At 42.3% G+C, this 24,148-nt stretch overlaps 2 protein-coding genes across 2 annotated transcripts; one reads left to right on the forward strand and one right to left on the reverse strand.

Annotated features, from left to right (window-relative positions):
- Positions 1 to 2,947: 2,947 nt before the first annotated feature.
- On the forward strand, positions 2,948 to 18,270 carry LOC308394821 (phosphatidylinositol 5-phosphate 4-kinase type-2 beta-like). Its single transcript, XM_080879371.1, has 10 exons — positions 2,948 to 3,556; positions 8,941 to 9,038; positions 11,492 to 11,588; positions 11,676 to 11,828; positions 12,864 to 13,010; positions 14,764 to 14,802; positions 15,159 to 15,272; positions 16,280 to 16,541; positions 16,656 to 16,759; positions 17,154 to 18,270. Exons 1-10 carry the CDS (start codon positions 3,413 to 3,415, stop codon positions 17,232 to 17,234), a joined length of 1,239 nt encoding a protein of 412 aa, XP_080735497.1. The 5' UTR covers positions 2,948 to 3,412; the 3' UTR covers positions 17,235 to 18,270.
- Positions 18,271 to 19,491: 1,221 nt separating this feature from the next.
- psmb3 (proteasome 20S subunit beta 3) lies at positions 19,492 to 23,373 on the reverse strand. The gene is made up of 6 exons (XM_080879372.1): positions 23,214 to 23,373; positions 21,814 to 21,998; positions 21,082 to 21,189; positions 20,679 to 20,856; positions 20,340 to 20,434; positions 19,492 to 19,666 (listed from the first exon to the last, which is right to left on the reverse strand). The coding sequence occupies exons 1-6, from the start codon at positions 23,214 to 23,216 to the stop codon at positions 19,618 to 19,620; spliced, it is 618 nt and encodes a 205-aa protein (XP_080735498.1). The 5' UTR covers positions 23,217 to 23,373; the 3' UTR covers positions 19,492 to 19,617.
- Between the last annotated feature and the right edge of the window lie 775 nt (positions 23,374 to 24,148).

Here is a 24,148-nt window from a genome sequence, read left to right on the forward strand (position 1 = left end):
AAGTGACTCCACAGCAGCTCCGCAGGATCTGTTCATCCTGCTTCACCCTTTTTGCTTTTTATAGTGAAATGCACCTTTGCACCCATAGGTGTAGATCCATCTCCCAGGAAACTGTGATTGCCAGACACTTGATTTTATTAATTATTGCATATTTTCCGCATTGACATGAAAGCGTCTTTATCCACGCATGAAAAAAGTCTTTGTCTCTTCGGTAATTCCTCTGCGTCGTTCACAGGGGAGAGGAGCTGTAGATTCATGTGCTTCATGCGTCTAAATGCTGAGACAACACCCCCACCGCCCAAAATCTACACCTGCGAATCAACCAAAGCTGAAAAAACAGGATAAAGAAATAATACGCTGTGATTTGGACCAAGTTTCAAAAACTACAACCCCCATAATGCACCTCAGTGGCTACCATCTGTTCTTTAGACGCTTTTAAAGGCCATCGTGTCCTCTGGGAAGCAGGTTGTCAGGGCATGAACCCCCCACCCTCCCCCAGCTCCCGCCCCCGTCTCCGCTGAGAATAATTAAATAGCCATGTGTGGACGCCCTCAGTGCGGACAGCGGTCACGTAAGGTAGAAATGTAACAGCAGGATAAACTGAGTCTGAGTACTACAAATAAAACGGAAATTTTGAGCACCAATTAATTTCCCCTAATACGTCATCAATGTAAGATGGACACGTCATTTGTGTAAAGAAAACAAAACAAAACCAACTATGGCAGCAGAAAGTGAATTCAACATTTACCAGCACTTCCCATCAGTCTCCTGCTTCAGTCGTGTTTTTAACTGAAGCTGCCATCTGTTCTCCAGTGTCCTCCCGCCTGGTGCAGACACGCTCAGGGCAGAGCATCTACAAATTTCCGGCTGAACCTCTGACTTATTCTGTAAGCATTTCAAACAAATCACTGAAATCAAAGATATTTTAGGGAATTAAATTTCTTTGATGGAAAGTACGAACATATTGAGTCTTGATACGTTCGTGGACATGTATCAATCATTTTAAATGTAAAACTGCACCAGCCTGACTTAATATTCTAATTTTAAGGATCTCGGAGATCTTTGCAACCCACTGAAGTCTCAGTTTAATAAACGTTGGGATTTTTTGTGTTGCCCGGTTACAAAATGTTTCAAGTTAGGTCAGTTTGATAATTTCTAACACTCACAGTCTCTAGGGTGAATTTTCAATAGCGTTGCATGGGATATGTCGTAGTTTTCTCTATTTCCTGTCCTGTATTTACTCTTAATGTAGAAAGAAACATAAAGCAAGTTTCAAATCATGTGGTCAAATTTCCCCCTTTGGGACAATTAAAGGATTATTCTATTCTATCCTAGTCAGTGTGGCTCTGTTTGATGTCACTGAGACCAGATCTCTCTAAGTACAGGATTATACAGCTGCAGAAATGGAGAGCTTCCTGTTTTACTTTTTGAATTTCTCTTTAGAGTCAGTCTGAAGGCTACATGCGTAGTGGCTGTATTTTAGTGTAATGGCTTGTAGAGTCCACACAATCACAGGAAAATTAGCAGTGAAAATTAACATCAACCAGATACATGTGAACACCAGACACAGCTAAGTCCTATCCACCTGCTGTTCAAACCTTTTGCTTATGAGGGGAAGCCAATCAAAAGAAAGTTGGCCAAAATGGGGAGGAGCTAAAAAAAACACATTTTTTTCAAACAGAGGATGAACTGAGGGTTGCTCCAAGAGTCAATGATCTGGAAATTATGTAAAGTTACTCTAGGACCAAAAATAAAAAATATGAAGCTGGAAATGAGCAGAATGACTCCACTGTTTATATCTAAGGGCCGCCTCCCCTCCCTTAGAAACATGTTTCTGGTGGAACAGCGTTTATGCTTCCTGCCATAAAATTTTCCTGGGTGAGCCTTTCATGTGGGGGGTCACACCACACTGACGCATTATCGATTGTGTGCCGGTAATACGATGACCCTGAGGTGTAAACAATTTCAGAAAGCATTGCAACAGAAATGAAAACAAAGCAGCTGAAACACAATAGGACACAAAGTTGTTCCTGCCTTGTTCATAACGCAGTCTACATCGTTATTGTGTTTCCATTTTTAAAAAACCTTTTCTGTCCATTTCATTTAAACAAACCCTAATATGCACACTAAATGATATTTCTTGTGCTAAAGTACCAGAATATACAATATACAAAAGCACATGTCATTACATCTTATACTAACTTAACAAGCAAACAAAACAGGATAAAGTGTGAGGGTTGGCGACACACTTGGCCTGTACAATAAGTACAAATGAAAATCAAATAAGATTTCAAAATCCATGATAATCTGTTTTAAGCAGGAATAAATAACAAGTTAATGTTTCAGTTCATTGTAGGGTGTCTCCCTCTCTCTTGTGCTCACGTTTATTAGAATTACTACCAACATCGGACATTCTTGTCCCCCCCCCCCCCCAAAAAAAGGTGGAGCTCCCAGGCGAGAAGAAGACCTCGGAGAAGGTGCATGGATGTAGCAAAGGAGGACATGCAGAGGGGATGCTTGGGATAACATGCCCTCTATGACAGGGTGAGGTGGAGGGAGATGATCTGCTGTGGTGACCATGAAAGGAAGCAGCCAAAAGAAGACGAAAAAGAAATAGAAACTATAAATTAAATGGATATTGTGAAGCTGGGTGTAAATTTAAATGCACAAGTTCGTGCTGCATGCAGGTCTGCGTTTTGGAGTCTCCTTTCATTACTCCGGCCAAGCAGGAGTGGCTACAGAACACCTCAGTGTTGTTTGACAGCCATCAAAGAAAACGAAGAAAATTCTGGAGTCTACATGAACTTTTTTTTTTTTTTTTAAATGGGGCACGTCAGAAGAAAAAAAAGGGAGAACCACTGCTCGAGCAGCAAACCCTGAGCGGTACACTGTGGGAATCCCTGCAATTCCCCCGCTGGCCTGCTGGGGCCGCTGTTGACTGTGAAGTGCAGCACGGACGCCATCTTGAGGAGACCCCGATCTCAGCGCTGGGCTGGTGACAACACGCTCATCATGACGGGATTACTCACTTCCAAGTAAAACGGCATCAGTGTTGGGTTGCAGGCGTTGAGCGGAGAGAAGAGGATCTGCCTCGGCGACGGTTCTCCGCTGCAGGCTGTTTTTAGAGCGAGGCCGCGCTGTAACCCGATGGCCGGCTAGCTGCTGTGTGGATACGCCGCGGCCTGCTCGGGAGGAGGAAGGGTGGTGACGGCGCAAAATGCTTCACCGCTGACTCCCAAACAGACAGTCATCCTGCCCAGAGACTCGCTGCGAGTTGGTCAACGAGCACGATGCACTTATAGATTTCTTCGAAAAGGAAAAACGCTCTGTACTTTCAGATTTAGTTTTTATTTATCGCTGTGTGAACGACCCGGACCGCCGTCTTGCGTACCCTGAATCCCCAGCCGGAGACATGTCATCCAACTGCACCAGCGCAGCGCCCATCAGCGCCAGCAAAACCAAGACGAAAAAGAAGCATTTTATAGGACAGAAAGTGAAATTATTCCGCGCCAGTGAGCCCATACTCAGCGTTTTAATGTGGGGTGTCAACCATACGGTAAATACCTGTGCAGTCTGCCCGTGTGCTGTTTGTTTACGCCGCTGTTTTGATTTAGCTAGCATGCTAGCTTGTTAGCCAGCTACCTTCATCTGTCAAGCCAGTTTTGATGCCCTGTAATTGATCTTTTTCATGCGTGGACTCAGCCAAGTATATGACACTGTACTTGGGCTGTAATCCAGCCGTTTTCGTGCAGTTAATAGCGGACTGCTGCCGCCGCTGCCTCCGCGGGTGGCTGTGGCTGAAGCGCGAGTTTTGCGGGGATTTTATTTGGTTAACTTTTGAGAAAATGTGCATATTTGTGATACGTTTTGCGTTTGTATGTGTGTGTAAGAGAGAGAGGGATCATTCAGTGAGCTGCCATCGTAAAATGTGTTCGGTATCTTGTTGCTGTATCGTGAGCTGTTGCTGTAAGTGCGTGCAGGCGTGGGGTGGGAGGGGTGTGACAGGCAGCCGGAGTAGCAGGTTACACAGATTTTCAGCTCCACACAGCTGCACACAGCTGCTCACAGCAGCCTGCCTATTGTTCAAATAAACCTGCTCTTGAGACTTGCGTTTGCAGCTACCGCACTCCGCGCCTGCGTCCAGTTCGCTGCAGTTTACTCCATCACATCATTTCACTATAAATAGAGCAGAAAATCTATCGCATTCGCTTTTGGACGAGGCTGCCTATGCCTATGAAAAGCTCAGTGAAGGGGCAGATTGGACACCAGTGATGGATGGATGGAGTGGGCTATGCACCAGCAGTTTAGTTCTGCCTGCTGTGAAGGGGCGGTTGCACTCTTGCTTGATTGATGCGCGGAAAAACAACCCCCTGAGGTGTGACACAGAAGTTTTTTGAAAAATATTGTGCCGACTTGGGGAACTCCTGGTGCTGAAATGTTGCTTGTTTGACACACAAAGCTGTCATTTCTTCCCGGGGTCCTGTTAATTTGTGCTCCAGTCATACTTGATTGAATTCTTCATTATTAGACTAACAAAACACAAAGTCTAACAGGTAGTAACAGAAGGGTTAGGATCCCTGGGACATGTTGGCGATCCGGACAGGGAGACTGAATATCCCACTTCATGCTATTTACATGAAGTGCCTGTGCCTGCCTGGAATAGCAAATAAATGCACACTGCTATGGAATTAAGTGAGCTGCTAATGATATGGCTATCACTGCAGCATCTCCATTATTCAGCTGGTGAACTTTGTGTGTGTGTGTGTGTGTGTGTGTGTGTGTGTGTGTGTGTGTGGGAGCAGCACACAAGTCCTGACGATTTGAGGTGTGGGCGGGAAGCCGATTCAAGACATCAAACAGACTTCTCATCAAAGCCTTCGTCTTCCACTCAGAAGTCGTATGCATTTTTAATGCAGCCTGAGCTGTGATGCTGCAGGATTTACTGTTGCTCTGTGTATGAGGTGATGTGAGACATCACCTGTGTGATGTTATTAATCCCCCAACAAAACTCCTTCACTGACATGGACGCGCGACACTGATTTTTAAAAGACAGCGTGAGCTGATCTTGATTTTCTTGCATCACATCGGCGCACACGTAAGGCCTCCGGTATGAGGAAGCTGTCAAACTGGATTCTCTGCATGTTGAAAATCTGGTTTGGAAACTTTGATCGTCATGGGCAAACACCTCTGTCAAATTGAAAATATTGGACTTATCTTTGGTGGCTTGAGGTAAGACTGTAGAGTGCTTTTTTTAAAATTAGAAATCAGCAAGTAAAAGCTAATCTCTGCGTGTGATCAGATAGCAGAAAGTGGTATGACCTACAGCTGATACCAATATTTTATACTAACATTATATTCTCTCAAATATAGATTCAGTTTATGGTGGGGAGGCATACATGTACAGCTCTTTGAGCAATTTTGTAAGTTTTTCCTCTGCAAATACATTACTGATCGGTATGAGTGCTAGCTTCTTCAGTGAGTCTCTCCCCTGCGGATGAAGTCCAGCTCCCCCATCTTGGACTGCAGTGGTCTGAGTTGTGCTCTGCAGCCTTGGTGAGATTGTTGTAGCGGTGCATGGTTGTGTTTACTGTGCCCTCCAGAGCAGGAGGAGCACTATTGATGTGAGCTGGAGTCTAAGAAGTTTGAGCTGAAATATGTCCAACCATTTGGCAAAACATCCACTGGAGGGGAGGGGATCATGTGGGCGGGAAGGGCTGGGGTGAGCTGAACTTAATTTTTTTTCTTTTTTTTTATGACTCAAACTTTATTAGATTTTAATATTAAAACAACAACAACAAAAAACACCCAGAAGATAACAGAGTGGACATTCCCAGTCACAACAACAAAACAAATTGAGAATCGATGCATGTTTCCATCCAAAAAAAAAAAAGATCCAAAATAACATAAATACACAATGATGCCAATATTTCACATAGACCCAATTACAGCTATCCTATTTAGTCCGACCTTAACTACTTTAGCCGAATACGTCACTGACCTGTGTATGAAAAGTAGTTAGCCCATTTGTCGTTATAGTCGTCCAGTCTATTTAATAATAATGGATTGGCTTTATACAGCGCTTTTCAAGGCACCCAAAGCGCTTTACAATGCATTCACACACTGGTGGAAGCAAGCTACGGTTGTAGCCACAGCTGCCCTGGGCGAGGCTGCTATATTGCGCCATCGGCCCCTCTGGCCAACACCAGTAGGGTAAAGTGTCTTGCCCAAGGACACAACGACCAGGACAGAGAGCCCGGGGATCGAACCGGTGACCTTCCGGTTACAGATACGCTTCCCAACCCCCTTAGCCACGGTCGCCCACAATCTATATGATAATCTTTCATAAGCTGCCACTTGTCCCAAAGAGGTATACCACTGAGGAGTCGATGAGGCCTTCCACTCTTTCACCAACGGCTTCCTCTCCAGCATAATAGCTGTTTGTACCCAATGAGCAAGAGGAGTGGGTAAGTGACTCAAAGCTGAAGGGTCTCCTAATACGTAAAGACTGTTCATAAATGGGACCCCTTGACCTACAACCTTCTCTACTACGGTGTGAATATGAATCCAATAATCTTGGACTTTGACGCACCCCCAAAGCAAATGTAAAAGTGTGCCGCTTCCCTGCTGGTAGGGCTGCCACAAACGATTATTTTGATAGTCGACTAGTCACAGATTATTTTTGCGATTAGTCGACTAATCAGATCATGCATCCATTGGACGTAAAACATACAGCTTATTGCACCAGCAGCATCTGCTCTTATATAACTATCATTAGCTTACAGCTTTAAGTGTTTAAGGCAGTGGTGTCAAACTCAAATACACAGTGGGCCAAAATTCAAAACTGGAACAAAGTCGCGGGCTAACATTAATATTTATTGAAATATATTTATTCCTCCAGATATAAGAATGAATCTTTTCTTATGGACTCAAACACGTTTTGCTGAAAAACTGAATATGGAACAAGCAAAGCTTAATACTAAACAATATATATATTAGCTTTATAATACCAGTAGGCCAGCTCTAGTAATTTGGTGTGGCTTCGCGGGCCACACCAAAGGTATGTGCTAACTAAAAATAAAGACAAGATGAGAGTTTATTAAATTTTAATGACATTTGCAGATTGTTTCGATGGAGTTTAATCTGCTTGACGTTTATTCAGCTGTGTAAAAACTCTTAACTTTAATCTCAGCCAAACCGATTTAATCAGGAAGCAATAAAATACTTAAAGGCAAACAACAACACTTTTAAGTTATCTAAGTGACTTATATATCATGTTTAACCTGAGTAGCGAAAGACGGCGGTGGGTTTGAAAACGATTTGCCGGGAGTCCGGTGTTCTCACGGCTCTAGTTAGCCTTGCCCCCGGCTAGCTATCGAGCTGGTGGGTAACAGACGTCTCTGAAAACGTCGGAGCGCTTTTGAAAATATGTGGTGTCTTGATAAACTGAGCAGATATTTGAGGTTTACACAGCTACATTCTCGCCTGAAAATACGTTAATCGTTTATTTTGTGACCCAGAAAGAATAATAAGAGTAAAGTTAAAACTAACTAGCTGCCGCCATTGTTGACAACTGAGCTGGGCCGCGCTATGAATTCTGGGACACAGCTTCTTCTTCTTCGGGGTTTAACGGCAGCTGGCATCCTTGTACATGCAGTGCTGCCATCTTCTGTTTCAGTCCGTTATTACACTCTTAAATCCTACTACTCATTCCTGCGTCTCTTGGGATCTTACAAAGCTTCAAACGATGCGTCGACTATTAAATTAGTCTTCAACGATTTTAATAGTCGACATAATCGTTACTAGTCGACTAATCGTGGCAGCCCTACCTGCTGGCACTTCCAGCATGCATCGTCAGCAACCGTGAGGGTGTCCAGTAAACTCTATTTAAAATCTTAAATTGGACCAATCTTGAACGCAATTCACGTGACATTTTTTCAGATTCCTGAGAATGCCATTCCTCCACTGTAAAGCTGAGATTTAAGTCCATTTCCCACGTTCTTTTGAGGGACAGTGTGTTAGGATCAGAAGCTAATAAAAGCATTTTGTAATAAGCTGATGCCTCTTGTCCATGCCCAAAGGTTTTTTTGATTTCCTCCAGAAAGTCGCAGCTTAAAGGGAACTTTAAACCAAATGTGAGCTGAACTTTCAAAATAAGAGCAAGAGGATCGTCTTCCACTAAACTGAACACAGGCGACGTTGGCACTTCATGGGTTCAAACAAAAAAAAGTTACAAAGTAACCAAACATATTCATTTTTCTGCATGACGAAAAACTAAAATTAGACGACCTTTAAAACGTTGATCGCAGCGTTTGAACTTTAAGGAAGCACAAAATTGGTAACAAATTTCAGCGTCTAACATCCCATAATCAGTCAGCAGAGCCAGTATCAGCTGATTATTTGTGCATACCCGACTGTGTTGTTTACTTCCAGTATGAGAAGAACTTATTTCCTCTAAATGGCAGCACCGTGACTGTGTGCTGTCCCTTTTCATCACTCTATAAAGTGATTTATGCGATTTGCAAGGTTTTTTCCGGAGCTCATCACTGCGCTTTTGCTCTGGATGAGTTTCAGTAAATGAGCCGAGTGTCTGGAGGCGCAGCAGCAGCAAGAAAACCTGCCTGCGTGTTCTTTGGTCCCCGAGTTAATCACTGTCAGAGATTTGAAACGGCTTTGAAATACTGAGCTGTGTTACAGGTAGTCGTGGCTTTGTTCTATAAATTAACCTGCACTACTCACTGAGTACTTTGTGTAGGAGTCTGGTTTTTTTTTGTTTTTTTTTTGGTTTTGTGCTCAGATCAAAATTGCAAAAGCCAATATTGCTCCCTTGGTTTGTGTTATTCCTCAGTAATTGTGCAGTCTGTTTGTTCAGCTGTTTGCACTCTTCTTCAGGCTCTTTCCTCATTTCTCTCTCTCTCTCTCGTTCTCACTTCCCTCTTTCAGATTAACGAGTTAAGTAATGTGCCTGTACCAGTGATGCTGATGCCAGATGACTTTAAAGCCTACAGCAAGATCAAAGTGGACAACCACCTATTTAACAAGTAGGTACATCACAGCTTAGGCACAGTCCGTAATCCACAAGTAAACAAAAGTGTCAAGGCTCCAGCAGGGTTCAGAACACCTTCTGATTCTGATAGACTGACTCCTCATAAAAGGACTCTGCAAGTCTGCTCGCTGGTCAGAGATTGCAGGTTGTAGCTTTAACTTTCTGCATTCATGAAATCCTTTCAGAGGTACAAAGCAGCCCTCCGAACGCCCTGGTATCTGAATCCACGGTGAGGATGTTATTGCAGGACGAGGTTGCATTTAGACACATTATTGTTGAAGCTCATCTGAACGCTTTAAATCATCCTCACTGCAAAGTACCAACCTGGGAACACTGAAACTCTGCACTGTTTTCTTAACCCCTGCACGGCTGAGGTAGAGAAATGTGTCCCACGGTCCTGCATGCAGGAGTGGACAAAACAATGTGGAATTAAAAAAACATCACTGAAATATAGCCAATGCTGCCCCAAAGATGAGTCACTTTGTTGCTCACATTTAGCAGTGTTTTGCACCCCCACTAATGAATTCTGTGTAGGTTTTTGTTTGTTTTTGAGCGTTTGACTCATTATTAAGGTGCAGATGGTTTTGTCTCTTTGCTCAGGTATGCTCGTCCTTTAAGGGCTGCCTGAGCGCTTTTACAGCTGTTATAAAATGTATTTTGTACAGTCGATCTAAAACAGCAGCAACTTTTAATGCCTAAAATCCTTGTAGTATCACATATTACATTATATGCAAGTTATACTACAGGACTGGTTGATTTTAGGGAATAAACATTGGCCAGTATCCTTCACAGTGTTGACACACCTCACCTGGACTGGATCCATTGTTGTAGATCGATCAGCTGAAGGTGGAGCCTTTAGCCCCTTTTCCATTAGTGCCTACTCGGGTCGGCTCGCCTCAGTTTTCAGGGTTTTCTTTAAGTGATCGTACTTGGTACCAGATACTTTTTTTAGCACCTACTCTGCTGGGGTTCCACGCAATCCGAGGTGATCCAAAAGTGTGACATTGACAGACTGCATACCACCGATTGGTTAGTCAGTGTCATGCCTCGATGAGTCATGAATGTCGTTTGCGAAAATCAAACCCAACAACGAGGGAAATCGCAAAAAAAAAAAACCAAAGCCCGAGTCTGACGTAAAGCCGACCGAGCAGCAGGTGTATCGTTGCCTCGATGTTCAGCCTTCGTGTCGTATGCTAATTGTGGGACTCTTGGCTGCGTTGCTATAACGACCCCATGCACATTCGGTGGTACTAGATTGTAATGGAAAACGAGTCGATCCGAGTCGTGCCGTGTTGAGTCGATCCGAGTAGGTACTAATGGAAAAAGGGCTTTTATCGCGAAAGCCACAGATTGTATAAAAGATGGACTTGGACGCCGTGATCTCACTCATTGGATAGTCTGTACCTCACAGCAAGCCTTAATTTTATCCTGATAGTTGATTAAGACATGCTTCAGAAAGCACCAGCAGCACACGCACACAGAAAAGGTCCAGTTTGACTCGGAGTAGCAGAGTTTTGCTCCAGCAGACAGAGACCGGCTCTAACTGCTTCTATGAATCACAGTGGTGACACCCCTAAACCACAGCATCCAGGTGGATACGTTACAAAACCTCACAATATTCAGAGTTATTAGAAAACTATCCATAGAAGCTGAAACTGGTTTTCATACCAACATGCTTAAATTTGCTGTAAACTTTTAAATTTGGAGTCAAAGTTCAACCTGTGTGGAAATTTGGCAGCGGCACATGTAAGTGTTTCCCAGCAGGAAACTGTTCTTGTGTGGCGCAAACAGTAGAAAAGAATAGATGTAAGAGTGCAGCGGTGCATTGTATGTGGAAGGCTCTTAGAGGAACTGTAACTTTTGGCACTTCCACATTGGCTCCATTTCTTTGCTCTGGGTTGAGCCTTCAGTGAAACTAAAATGAATCAGTGTGCTGTTTTGTTTCTTTTTTCAACATCAGCGAAAAAGTTCAGAAGATCTGAACTAGTTAAGTTTCATTTCAGTTTCCAAAGTGCTTTATTTACTCAGGAGAGCTCGTTTCTCACTTATAAGCTGTAAACTGTGATGGTCCATATCCCAGTGCATCAGGCTCTGCAGTGGTTTCAGTGTGAGGACAAGCAGTGCAACATAAAGAAATATTTGATTTGTGGCTGCATTAGTAGCTGCATCACATTATACATGAGCTTTTTAAAATCTATTTTTTTGTTTGTTTTTCATAAGTGATCAGGGCAATAATGCTGTTGAGATCTTTACATTTAAATCAGTTTGAGTGAGTTCTCTGTTTTCTGCCCTTTGCTGTACTGCAAATGACAACTTCACACCATCTCTTTGTTCAGTCTGATTCCAGAGAAGCAGAAATAAATCCAACAGCGAGCAAAAAAAGTTGAAGTCAGTGATTTTTAATTCCTCGTTTTAGATTGTGTTGACTCTGTTCGTCTCTCCTGCCAGAGAAAACCTGCCTAGTCGCTTTAAGTTTAAAGAGTATTGCCCCATGGTGTTCAGAAACCTGAGGGAGAGGTTCTGCATTGATGACCAGGACTACCAGGTGAGACCTCAGACACTGACGCACAAGCAGAAATGTTCATTCGCTCTCACAGGAGCTTAATCCACCTTGTTGCGTTTGGTTTGGCAGAACTCTCTGACCAGGAGCGCCCCGCTCAACAGCGACACCCAGGGCCGCTTCGGCAACCGCATCCTGTCCAGCTACGACCACCGCTTCGTCATCAAAACCGTGTCCAGTGAGGACATCGCTGAGATGCACAACATCCTAAAGAAATATCACCAGGTAGAGGCACCGCTGCGAGGAACTGCAGAGCCAGACTTTTATTGTGATTCATTATCCTAGTATTGAAATGTGCTCACGTGTCGGGTGTGAGGAGAAAAATTCAGGAGCATCAGTTTGTTAAATAATTTCTAATCTAGATTTGAATCTAAAGATAAAGAGAACCTGTTATTAATTTATTTTCTGTCCATGTATTGTTACAGAAATGGTCGAGGTTTTAAATAACGAGGTCGCGTTTGTACAAGTAATCCCTGTGATTATTTAGGTGGCTCTCGCTAAGCCACAGATAATGCGCACAGTAAAATACAGTCATATACGCACGGACAGAAGATTAAAAACCAATAAGTCAAACATGTTGTAAAACAATTGGCTTGTCAGTTTAAAGCCATGCAGGGCTGAAGCCTGTTGTCAAGCAAAATCTGGTGTGAGTCAGTGGTGAAGAATAAAAGAAGAATAACACAACAAATTAGGTGAAACGCCCAGCTTCACTTTTTACCCCTCGGCCGTAAAAGGCTGATGGATTATTGCTGTCGCCCTGCAGGGCGGGCGGAGTGGACACAGGTGTGTGAACGGAAGAACTCGAGAATGAAGCGACGTAGGAGTTTCAAATTGATAGCACAGGTGTTTATACACTCCGGCACCAGTATTTATTTTTTATGATGTCATAGAGAATATAAAAGTTTAGGGACATATCAGCCCCAGCAGATCAGGAGGAAATTAAGCCTGAAGTAGGAGGAGCTAAAACGGATTGCTTGGATCTGCAGCATGGCCATAAGATAAAGAAGGATTATTCTGAGCTGTGAATTGTGCAAAGCTAGCTTAGCAGAGTCCAGGAATAAACGCGTGGCGCTGGAAATGAGCAGAATAATTCCCGTCCCAACAGGAGTGTTGGAGGAGAGCGTGGTCTCTGCCTTTTAAAGTTAAACACAGAAACGAAGCTGCGCTCACTTTTAATCAGCTTGTATTCTGCGTGTATTTGATTCCTCACCCCCACACTTCCTGTTTCTCTCTGTGCTCGCCTCCCCTGGCCGTCTCCAGTTTATAGTGGAGTGTCATGGCAACACGCTGCTCCCTCAGTTCCTGGGCATGTACAGGCTAACGGTGGACGGGGTGGAGACGTACATGGTGGTGACCCGGAATGTATTCAGCCATCGGCTCACCGTACACCGCAAATACGACCTGAAGGTAGGTACGCTGGCTACGCCGCACATGCACACGAGTCTCATCATCCTTTTAGAGAGCTTTACGCCACATTTACGGTCTCGCATACGTTCTTCAAACTCAGTTTCATAATTTGGCTTTCATTTTTTTTAAACTTGAGGGTTATTTAACAATATGTGTTAATTTAAGCACTTGTGGTAAATGGACCCGTTCTTGTAAAGTGCGTTTCTACTCTGAGCACTCAAAGTGCTTTTTACAACAGGCCTCATTCACCCATTCATACAAGCTTTTTTCTATGCTCAAGTATTTTCTGACATTTCCATCCATCAGAGAGCAGCTGGGTGTTAGTATGTTGCCCAAGGATATTTGGCATACAGACGGGAGCATCGGAGATCAAAACGCCAGGCTTCTAATTAGTAGATGACCTGCTCTACCTCCTGAACTTTTTTTTTCCCTTTGGCAGTAAAATGTTTTTAGACAATAAATCAATTTCATATAGCCAGGAGTCTCCTGGGAACGAAAGCACTGTTTGGGGATCCATGCTCGTGATTATACTGGTATAAAATGCCTTTCCCTCCCCACACACAGCAGACTCTTTGACCAACACATGCAGGGTTAAAGAGATAAACGAGTGTCTCTGCAAATACACAGGCCCATGAGACCCATCTCATTTCAAATCAGACCAACAGCGAGGAACATCTCCCCCCGAATCATGACAAATTCTCAACTCACTATAAAAGCAGCATAAAAATATAAAACTATTGTGTCCAAAGTGTTGTTGAGATGCTGAGATGAAGCTACAGTGAGGGAGATTAAATGTAATGTTTAACTGATAATGCTGTTTTGATTAGCAATCCTGCTGTCATCAGTTCCGCCGATCGTTGTTCATTAGCGCAGCCCTAAACGATGAAGGCCATGACAAAGAGCTGAAACACTTCAACGCAGTTCGGTTGTCTTTATAACTTCTGCTGTTGCCATCTTGGTGTTTTGAAACCGGATGTGAGAGCGAAAGGTCCATCTGAGAAACTGCACAATCATCGATTAATGGCTTGTGACTAACAGCGAAGCCATTAAGAATACCCCAGATAATCTTTTTTGGCTCTTAAAATGACAATAGCTTAGTAAAATGGAATTAATGATCTGCTGAATAAGACTTAATCCCATAAACTCAGGAAGGATTTTTATTGAAGTCACAGAGAAAGGAGGCTGTGGGACTTTTTACCATCCACTTCCACACAAGCTGGAGTCTATTTGGAACCAAGTATCGCCCCCTGGTGGCCAGTAAAAATGGCACGGTGTCTTCATCTTCTACTCACTTGTCTTTTATACTGTCTGTGGGTACAATACAATATATAAAAAACAATAAAGGATTAATCACAATCTGTGCGAAGGTGAAGAAATGATTGATAATTTTTCTTTTAAGGAAGTATTTTTTAATTGAAGGCCATAATTTATAAACTTTAGAAATAAATGTAATCTTAAAACATCCAGTTTCTGTTGCTTTTGGCTTTTCTGTAACTATTAACCAGACAGATTCCTCGATATTTGCATCCCTGATTGCTACCCAAGGATTGAACTAGGTCTGTATGAAGATGACTGTGGATGTAGCTCACTTCTTTAATCGGTGCTTATCGGCACACACCTCCTTTCATGCCGGTATCCTCAGGAGAAAGCATCTTTGTGTTTCTAATACTGACAGCTGTGTGCAAATATGCTAATGCTTCCTCTGATGTGTCTCGCTCATTCTATTTTTATTCTTATTTTGCATCTTTTCTAGGGTTCGACAGTCTCAAGGGAAGCCAGCGACAAGGAGAAGGTGGGCTTTATTTCTGTGCATTGATGTCTGCTGACACGATGGGATAAAAATAGATGGCCTTAGCTCACCAAACAAGCAAACCTGTCATACTGCTGCTAAAATTAAGTGCTTGTATGTAAGCAGATGCTGTCAGCATGATTTGACTTAAATTTGTGTATTTTCTCTGTCACATGGTTGTAATCATGACTGCATGAATATGAATGTTAACATCAGTGCACGCTGAAAGTCAGCAGCCGATGATGTAGGTGGGCCCCGGCACCTCTGAGTTTTTCATTAGCATTTAAAAACAGGTTTGGTTTGAATATAAAACACGGCTCCTGCTGCAGCTTCATAACACCACCCCCTCTTCTCTTCAGGCGAAAGAGCTCCCCACTTTCAAAGACAACGACTTCTTGAATGAAGGCCACAAGCTGCAGATAGGAGACGACAACAAAAAGTACTTTTTGGAAAAGCTAAAACGGGATGTAGAGGTAAAACACACATTCAGGCTTTCATTGTTCCTGCTCTGGAATGAAACCGCTTCACCCAGCATAAATGCTGAGATTGTTTTTGTTAACAGGCTCCCTGCGCTAAAACGTTATGCATGAGTAAGCCTAAATATAATTTATTTTATGGATTCGTTTATGTAAAGTCTGAACTCCAGTTTGGATCTTTTCTGTTAATGCGCTCTCATTTTAGCTTGTAATCTTAAAAAAACCCAAGCGCTCCAATTCAGGCTCTACAGTTAGCATGTTAAATGCACAAGTTCATGACAGTATCATCAGGAAGAGACAGAACAAGTGTGGCTTGTTTCGAAGGGTTGCCAAGAGGAAGGTTCTGATGCTCTGCACCGTGTTCGGAGAAATGCACCTGTCAGCGTGGTGGTGCAGGGGTGATCATGCAGTCATTGAGTGGGCCGTGAACTCTGTATACCAAAGTATTCTAGAGTCATAGTGACAGGACAGTGATGCTAAGCAGAGCAGCAAATCTACATCAGAATGATGACGGGCCACTAGAACTTTTTTTATCGAGCAGACCTCAGTTTGGTTGAAATGCTGCACTGGGGCCTGAAGAGAGCTGTAGCTAAAGAAACGATGTCAGAGACGGATGCAGCCATACAGAAAACTCTTACTTCAGCTTATTGTTGCTAAAAGTGGTTCATGAGGTGTACTTAATTTTCCACATGACTGCATAAAGCCTGACGAAGACTTTTATTTTCCCCCTTGGCTACAACATGTATTTCTAAAGATAAAAAACTAAAAGTTCAAATCAGCCTCCTGCTGGTATAATCAGTAAATGTTTCTGAAACCTTACTGTCTGTAAACACGGCATGCCTCACTTATTTAACCATCACACCGGTGAGATGAATATTTTAACAGCTGTTACTTGAAATTTAATTTGTAAAATGATTCCAAACGTTAGTCTGAAAGACCGGAACGGCGACTGCTCTGTGCAGAGATGCAGAGGTTTTGAACCAAGTGTTTCCTGTGTGTTTTAGTTCCTGGCCACTCTGAAGATCATGGACTACAGTCTCCTGGTGGGCATCCATGATGTGGAGCGGGCGGAGCAAGAGGAGATGGACGTGGAGGGCACGGGGGAGGACGAGGAGTACGAGAACGACGGGATGGGAGGAGGCGTGTTAACGGGCTCTTTCGGCACGCCTCCCGACAGTCCCGGAAACCCTCTGAACTGCGGCGGGTTTTTCGGCCCCGGGGAGTTCGACCCCTCTGTGGATGTTTACGCGATCAAGAGCCATGACAGTGAGCGCCGCCTTTAACATGAGTGTTATTGAAATTCGCAGCCAGCAGATTAACGCCGTCTTTATCGGCTGTTTTGTTTGTTTTAATAAAATCTCCTCGTGGCGTTCTCCACAGGTGCTGTGAAGAAGGAGGTATACTTCATGGCTATCATCGACATTCTCACACACTATGACGCTAAGAAAAAAGCTGCACATGCTGCCAAAACTGTGAAACATGGGGTGAGTGTTAAGATTAGCGCTCTGCTCGCCACCGACTGTTTGTTTTGCTGCTCAGCTGTGTGCCGCTGTAAACACGACGAGACAAAAGCTGCCCAGGCGTGGCCCCGTGGACTGAAAGCCTTTCTTTCTAACCACCACCTCCTTCCTGATGACGTTAATCACATGGCGCGATTGATCGCCGCAGCCTGTAGTCTAATGTCTCTGTCATTTAAAGACTGCTTTTATAATTATTATCGCTTTGTCTGACACAGTCACCGTGGTAACAGATTTTGTGTGTGGTTTTCCCTGAAAGGTTTGTTGTTGTTTTTTTCCTCTTGAAATGTGTGGTGCTGTGTACTTTATCACATGTGTCACTTCATCTAAATCGTGTTTATGTTTATTTTTTTGTTCCCAGGCGGGGGCCGAGATCTCGACAGTGAACCCGGAGCAGTACTCCAAACGATTCTACGAGTTCATGTCCAACATCTTATCGTAAACATCATCTTCCAGTCCAGCCAGCTGGTCTCTCCCTGTCAGATCTGTCAGATGCCACGCCCACGCGCACACACACGTTTCTCTCCTCCCTCACCTCAGTGTAGGTCAGTCTCCCATCGTTAAAACTAAACCACCTCTCCTCAGCATCAAGCCTGTTACACTATCCCGACTCCACCTGTGAACCCCTCTCACTGAATTTGGTTCCTGGTATTCTCCCTGTGGTGTTTTTCTTAAAAAACAAACAAACAAATAAACAAACAACAAAAAAAGAACCTGCTCTCCTTCAGCCACCTTGTTGCTCCTCACGCCAGCACGGAAACTGTCTCACTAATGCCTTGAATGAGTGTGTCAGCTTCAGCAGTTACCAGTTCGTTAGTAGAGTCTCTTTAGTTTCTGTTCATGTTGTTGTTGTTCCTATAATTTCTATTAGACATACACGCACACATGCAGCACACACGCAGATGAAGAAAGGTCTGATTGCATGGCAAACTCTTCGACAGTCGCCATCAGGCTTCTCTCTCGGTAACAATTTTTCTTTTGTTTTTTTTACAAGTTCTTCTGATGGATTTGGAACGACAGGGTGATGAACACATGAATATATAATGGTGTATTAAGTAAAAGAATGCAATATCAAAAAAATGCATGGCTGACTTGTACATGAGACTCCACCAGTTGAAACATCGAACCACTGAACTTGGCATCTGAGTGTTACGACTAAAACTTTTTAAAAAAAGGAAAAAAAAATCCGTGTTTGAATGTTCTGTTGCCATATTGTTTCTGAATATTTTTCCAATTTAACCGTGAACTTGGTGGAGGTCGGTCAAAGAGGACAAAAAAACAACAAAAACATTCACTTTAAAAAGGGGAATTCTGCAGCAAATACTTGTTTTATTACCATAAGGATCATTTTTATATCTTGTTTACATTAATGTAGCAACTTTGTGTTTGTATACAGTATTGTTTTGTTACCAGCAGACATTAGGAAAAAAGGTTACTTGAAAATGATTCATTGCATATTAAAGGGAGTTTTATCTTGTTTTTGTGGTTTGGCTGTGCTTCTTTCTGCTTCTTGGGTCTCATATTTGTAACACTTGGCTTTGGTGGGTAATGGATTACATGTAATCTGATTACTATACCAATAAGAACTATTAGTCCAGACTGCATTTACACTAGTGAATCTATTATGCTTTTTTTCTTATTGCTATACTGTTACAAACTCTTTACATTAAGAAGCTGTTTTGTGAGCGTGTCCAGAGGCCAGATGGGCACCATTAATCCAACATGCTGTTGGATGGCAGGTGAAAACTTCCTGCCTGATTTTGACTCTGGAACCAGGAAAAATTCCAGTTTGCTTTAAACCCAGGCTGTCATCCCAACGGTCTGGGGGTCATTTGGATGATTTTGGAAAATGTGAAAATTAGGAGGGCAAAGTATTTTTGTTTTGTCAACTCTACAGCCTTACATGCCCTGTGGCTCAGCTGAAGAAAAACTGTTAAATGACAGAAGTGTTCATGTTTGAGTATTTACTACATGCATATAAAAATACAGTAGGTTCACAGTAAGAACGGGATATTTTTGTGAATTGGCATGAAACGTTTTTGATTACTGGGCAGTCTCTGCATTTTTTGTATGCATTTCCTGTGATTTACTACAGCAGTATTTCTTTTATAATGTGGAAAAAAATTGTTGAAACTGCACTTTTTGTAACTTGGGGATTAAATGTGTACTACTTTAACAAATAAAAGTTTTTTTCCTTTTTTATAGGTAATGGCTTTACTGGTCCAGCCCTCTTGAGCTCATATTGACATTATGTGAGTTTAATATTCTGTAAATGGCATTTTAAGGGGCTTGTTTTCTTTCTGTGCTTTTTCAACATCTTTCCCACTGGTGCCTTAAACTACATCATCATATTCTGTGGGAGACTTGTGTGCTCTTGGTGAGCTTTCCTGGAAGGTGTGCCTGATTGGACTTGAACCCTCAACTGCTCTCCCACTACTCCACACAGGTGTGTTATCAAGGGTGAAGGTCTGAAGGAACAAGTGGCACAAATGTCAAAGGTGAAGTCTAAACTTTGTGGTTCACCCTCAATCCTTAAAAATGTAATTTGTTAGAGCATTTTAACAACTCATCAAGGATTTTGATGAGCTCATTCAATCAGTTTGCGATTTCACTTTGAGGCATTGATTTCGACAGTGAACTCGATTTCTAAGATTAGAAGCAACTTTAAACAAGATCCTCCAACAATGACATCGGTCGTGTTTATTGTTTAAACCTAAGTTCATTTATTGAACAGTGCGAATGAGGAAAGAGACACAATACAAGGATTTCTTATTATTTTTGTACAAAATATCTGAGTTAATGACGTATGAAGAGAAGAAGGAGCTCTAGTCCATCCTGGCCTTCAGGGTTCGTGTGGTGATCTTGTCTTTCTCACTGCCAGACAAAAGAAAACAGCTGTCAATCACTGCAGACTCCACCCAGCAGCTCTGCGCTGTGCTCAGCCTCAAAATACATACTTTGTTATGTTCGTCATGTGGACTGACTTGTATGCACATAACTGCTGATTGGGTAACACTTCTACAGATTCATCTAACCTTTTCCTACTTCTGGACCTCATTGACCAACAACCCTCTGTCAGTCATCTTGTCTTGAGCTGAACTAAACAGACTGAGCTGTCAGGGAGGGGTGAAAACACTGCTGTAAACCAACGGTGTGATTTATAGCAAAAAATAAATTGATCTTTGTAGCAAAAATTAGTGCAAACATGTCATTTTTTCATAATTGCTGGAAGTCTAAATCATATTGAGATTTAAACTTCTGGTCATTTAGACAATTACCAAAACACAAAGGAGAGGGAAAAAAGTTAAAGCCACGCAGGAAAGGTGAAGAAATAAATGAGGAGTATTAAGAGGGGAGACTGAGGTCTGTCTCTTGGTTGCTTAGTTACAGACAAAGAACAAGCAGCATAGAAATGATGGATCTTGTGGATGTGTACCACCACTATAAGATTAATTCTTCTCGGACCCCTCATTCAGGGAAAGCCCCACCTGTTACACCAGCCATGGCTGAAAGACAGTGTGGATGCAAACCTGCACGCCATACTTACATGACATGTACGACGACTCCCATGCCAGAAACTGCATCTCGATCAACTGCATTCAGCATTGCCTGGGAGATGGTCTCAAACAGATCATCCGGCTCCTGCACGACCAGAACAAAATTCAAATCAACACTCATTAGAGTTTCAACACCTCAGAAGAATTACTGCGTCTTTAATCACCATGTTGCGTTTAAATTCCTTGGATGTTGAACAGTGTAAGTTAAAACTACAGATATTTAAATTTAAAAAGAAAGAAAAGGTAAGCTCACTAACAATCCTGCAGACTTATCTGAACACAAATAAACTAAACCCATAAGTACAGGTGGTTTCAGGTTTAATACTGACCATATCCGGCTCCCACAAAGATTCACACATGCCGTACATCTGCTCCGAGCAGGTGCCGCTCACAACAAAGTCCTCTGTCACCATGGGGCAGCCAATCAAATCCAAGGAGCAGATGAAGGGTTCAAAGGTTTTAGGATCTAATCCGGCGATCACAGGCTCGATGTAGTAAGGCCCAAACCTAATGAGAGAATCAGACATGAAGACGTGTCCAGCATTCCCACATTCGCATTAAAGTACTGACTTGACCGAGCTCAGACTCCAGGAGTACGTCGTCCAATAGATTGTTGTGCAAGTATAAACACAGAACATCACTGAGGTGACCTTTTGAGTTCATTGTTCAAACAAACTGGCAGAAACAAAAGACAAATTAGTATTCATGCTTTCGGCAGTTCAGTGTACTCACCTCCTTTCATACAGCAGGTTGGACACCATGCTCATGAAGGTTTTGGGTTTGATCTGGCGACCCTCCTTCAGCTCATACAGGTTGAGTCTGAATTTCAGCCTCTGGGCTCTGCAAAAAGGGATGGATGACAAGAAATCATTCGACCACTGATCTGTCCTGATTCAGCATCAGAAATTAGTTCAGTAAAGTCTGTTACTACCATCTTCTGCTATCAAACACGAAGACTGTAGTAATTAAATTTGGGTGGTTTCACACTCAATGTTTAGTCTGGTTAAACTGGACCCTGGTTAATTTTTCTCCCATTGACATGACTTTGTAGTTATTCCCAGGTACAGGCTGAGACAGCAGGAACAAACCCTTTAGGAAGAGCTGCTGCCAAACTGTTAAGATGTGATCATAAAATACATCAGCAGCAGGCTGAGAGATGATCCAGCTGTGCCAAATATCACATATATTTAACATCATTCAAAAAAAAAAAATTGGTCTCCGAAGTGAGGGTGTCTCATTTAGTTAAGACTCCTTGTGTGCAGGTGGATGAGAATAAAACATGAGGAAAGGACACAGAAAAATCACTTTTTACCCTTGTATTTAATTTCTTTCAACATATTTTGCTTCACTTCAAACTTTAAGAAACTGAGCTGAAAGTTCGCAAACCAATGAGCTGATTCCGAGCAGAGCAAATAAAATACAGGCATAAAAAAGACATTTTGAGAGGACGAGATTCCCACTCACACTGTCTGAACATCTGTCGCCAAACCAGCCAGCCCGATGTACAGCCTGTCTCCCATGGGGAAGATCTTCTGGAAGTCTGTCGTGACCATCTGGGCCTGAATGCCAAACCTCCGGTCTGCTGCGATCGCCACGCAGTTCTTCCCCCGCATGGCCATGACAGCCCCGCCATTATATGACATAATAGACTGGGAGAGGAGAAGAGGGTGGAGGACAAAAATGGATCAATCACCTGATCAACCAAATCTATAAAAGGGTCACATCACCTCAAATGACTGGGGTCATCAGATTTGCCTGAAGATTTTTTGGTCCAAAGTTTGGATGAACATGAATATCTGAAAAACTACTAAAGATAAAAGTCTCATACTTTCACTGTCTCCTCTTACCATAAAACTGAATCAGGGGAATGTACATGCTTAAAAACTGGGTATCAAAAATGACAAACATGTATACAGCATGTATAACAAATCAATTTCTGTGTTTTAGTTAGAATACCACCAAAAAAAAGTCCTGGATTTTGTTCTATTAGGATTAGACCATCTACTGACATCTACTGATATTGTTTTTGTGGTATAACTTGTCATATTCGTATTTTCTCCCTTTCTGTGTCTAAAAAGTATCTAAATGTATTCTGTTTTTTCTGTAGAAATAATAGTCTTGACTTGGCTACAGTGGAAAAATAGCGTTTATTTAATACATTATAAAATCAAAAGCAAAACGTATACTGACTAAGCAGAAATTTTTAACACCAAAAAGTGTAACTCTCACAAGAGCTACCATCTTACCACATAAACAGTAAGAAAGTGTGTGAAATATTGCATGTATACATTTGTCAATTCATGAGGTTTTCTAGTGGAGAACAGCGCTCCTGAGATGCAGGTTGCTGATGCTTGCTTCTGACAGTAGCTTTAGAAAATCCAGTTTTAACTGTTTTCATCGCTTTAAATTTTAATCTGTCAGTGTCTGTTTAATCTTACAGTGTCTAGTGAGCTTTGGCTGAGACTAAACACGCTCACTAGCGTTGAAAAACGAAATACACTAAAACCAAAGCCAAAAAAGTGAGTTAAAAAAAAACAATCCTGCACAAAAATCAACGCTAGCTCAAGAGTAGCAGAAGCTAAGCTTTTAGCTTCCAGGTTTTCTCTAGTTTTATTCTCCAGAATCGAGAGCTAAATTATTCATTAGGACATTATCAGTAATTAAATAATGATTTACTGCAAAACTAACTTCGCATTTTCCTCAGAATTAATTCAGATGTTACCGGTAGGTAACTTTAGTGACCATGCTAAAGATGTCTGATGCTACCGTTGTTAGCTCAAGTCTCTGTTAGCCTACAAACTCAGTTTAATATAATTTTTATCCAACCAGCCGCGCGGATGTTAACTTATTTTTAATGTTCTTACCATTGTGAAGGCGCTGGTTTAGATTCCTAACTGCTAAAACGGACAAACTCTGCTGCTTCCCAGCTTTGTGAATGATTGCCGTTAGCTTCCGACAGTGACTACACGATTTAGAAACACGAGATCACACTAACTATCTACATACGTAACGGAAGCCTTCAGATATGATTGGCTGACATCCTCAGCGATGTGCAACTGTGATTGGGTGAGAAATGCAGCGTGACCAAAGCGTGCATAGTTTGGTAGAGGCGCGTTAAAGCGAAATTGAAACACAGCGGAGCGGTAAGGTAGTTTAAAACTGTGCTGTCACTCCCCTGTAAACACAACAGGTTAAAATAAGGCTTAGACAGTTAGACATACAGTTTAACCCAGAGCTAAAAATGTCGTGAACTAAAGATTACATTTTATTTGATCATGAACGAGAAAAAAAAAGAATCCACTGTAATTACACGTGTACAATCACTTCATGTGACACAGCCACCATATAATAGAGAGAGGTCAGCTAATCTTTTTTTTATTATTATTTTGCCATACAATAACACTTTTGCTGCTCATCATACGCCACATAACCTGCAGAACAATTTATTCCAGCTGAGGATAGTTGCCATAAGGTGAAAGCAAACACATGGCCTTACTGGAGATTTATGCTTCAGTCTATGCTGCAAACTACAGCATAACCTGACTTTCCAGGAAATCTAACTACACCTTTGGCGGTCGCAGCCCACAATGAATAAGAATGGCACCAATAATGATTTCATATAAGGACTCACAAATGTCAGCAAATTCCTGGAGGGAAATTCTGAAATACCAGAATGGAGAGGAGGTAAAAAGAAGTGGAAAAACTTGAGGGACAAATATGTTTGCTCCTGAGAAAACGCTGATCACACAGGGATCCAAGATGGGAAAAAGTCCCAGGATTTTATTTGTATCTGCCGTGG

The sequence above is a fragment of the Rhamphochromis sp. 'chilingali' genome (genome assembly GCF_963969265.1).
Source record: "Rhamphochromis sp. 'chilingali' genome assembly, chromosome: 4".
NCBI classification, from domain to species: Eukaryota; Metazoa; Chordata; class Actinopteri; order Cichliformes; family Cichlidae; genus Rhamphochromis; species Rhamphochromis sp. 'chilingali'.

Coding starts and splice junctions, on each gene's coding strand:
- psmb3 (XM_080879372.1), bottom strand. Junction 20,435..20,678: donor CTTTGTGGGAGCCGGATATG/GTCAGTATTAAA, acceptor CTGGTCGTGCAG/GAGCCGGATGATCTGTTTGA. Junction 19,667..20,339: donor GGAGTCGTCGTACATGTCAT/GTAAGTATGGCG, acceptor TTTGTCTGGCAG/TGAGAAAGACAAGATCACCA.
- LOC308394821 (XM_080879371.1), top strand. CDS start 3,413: ATGTCATCCAACTGCACCAGCGCAGCGCCCATCAGCGCCAGCAAAACC. Junction 9,039..11,491: donor GACAACCACCTATTTAACAA/GTAGGTACATCA, acceptor CTCTCCTGCCAG/AGAAAACCTGCCTAGTCGCT. Junction 16,760..17,153: donor CCAAAACTGTGAAACATGGG/GTGAGTGTTAAG, acceptor TTTTGTTCCCAG/GCGGGGGCCGAGATCTCGAC.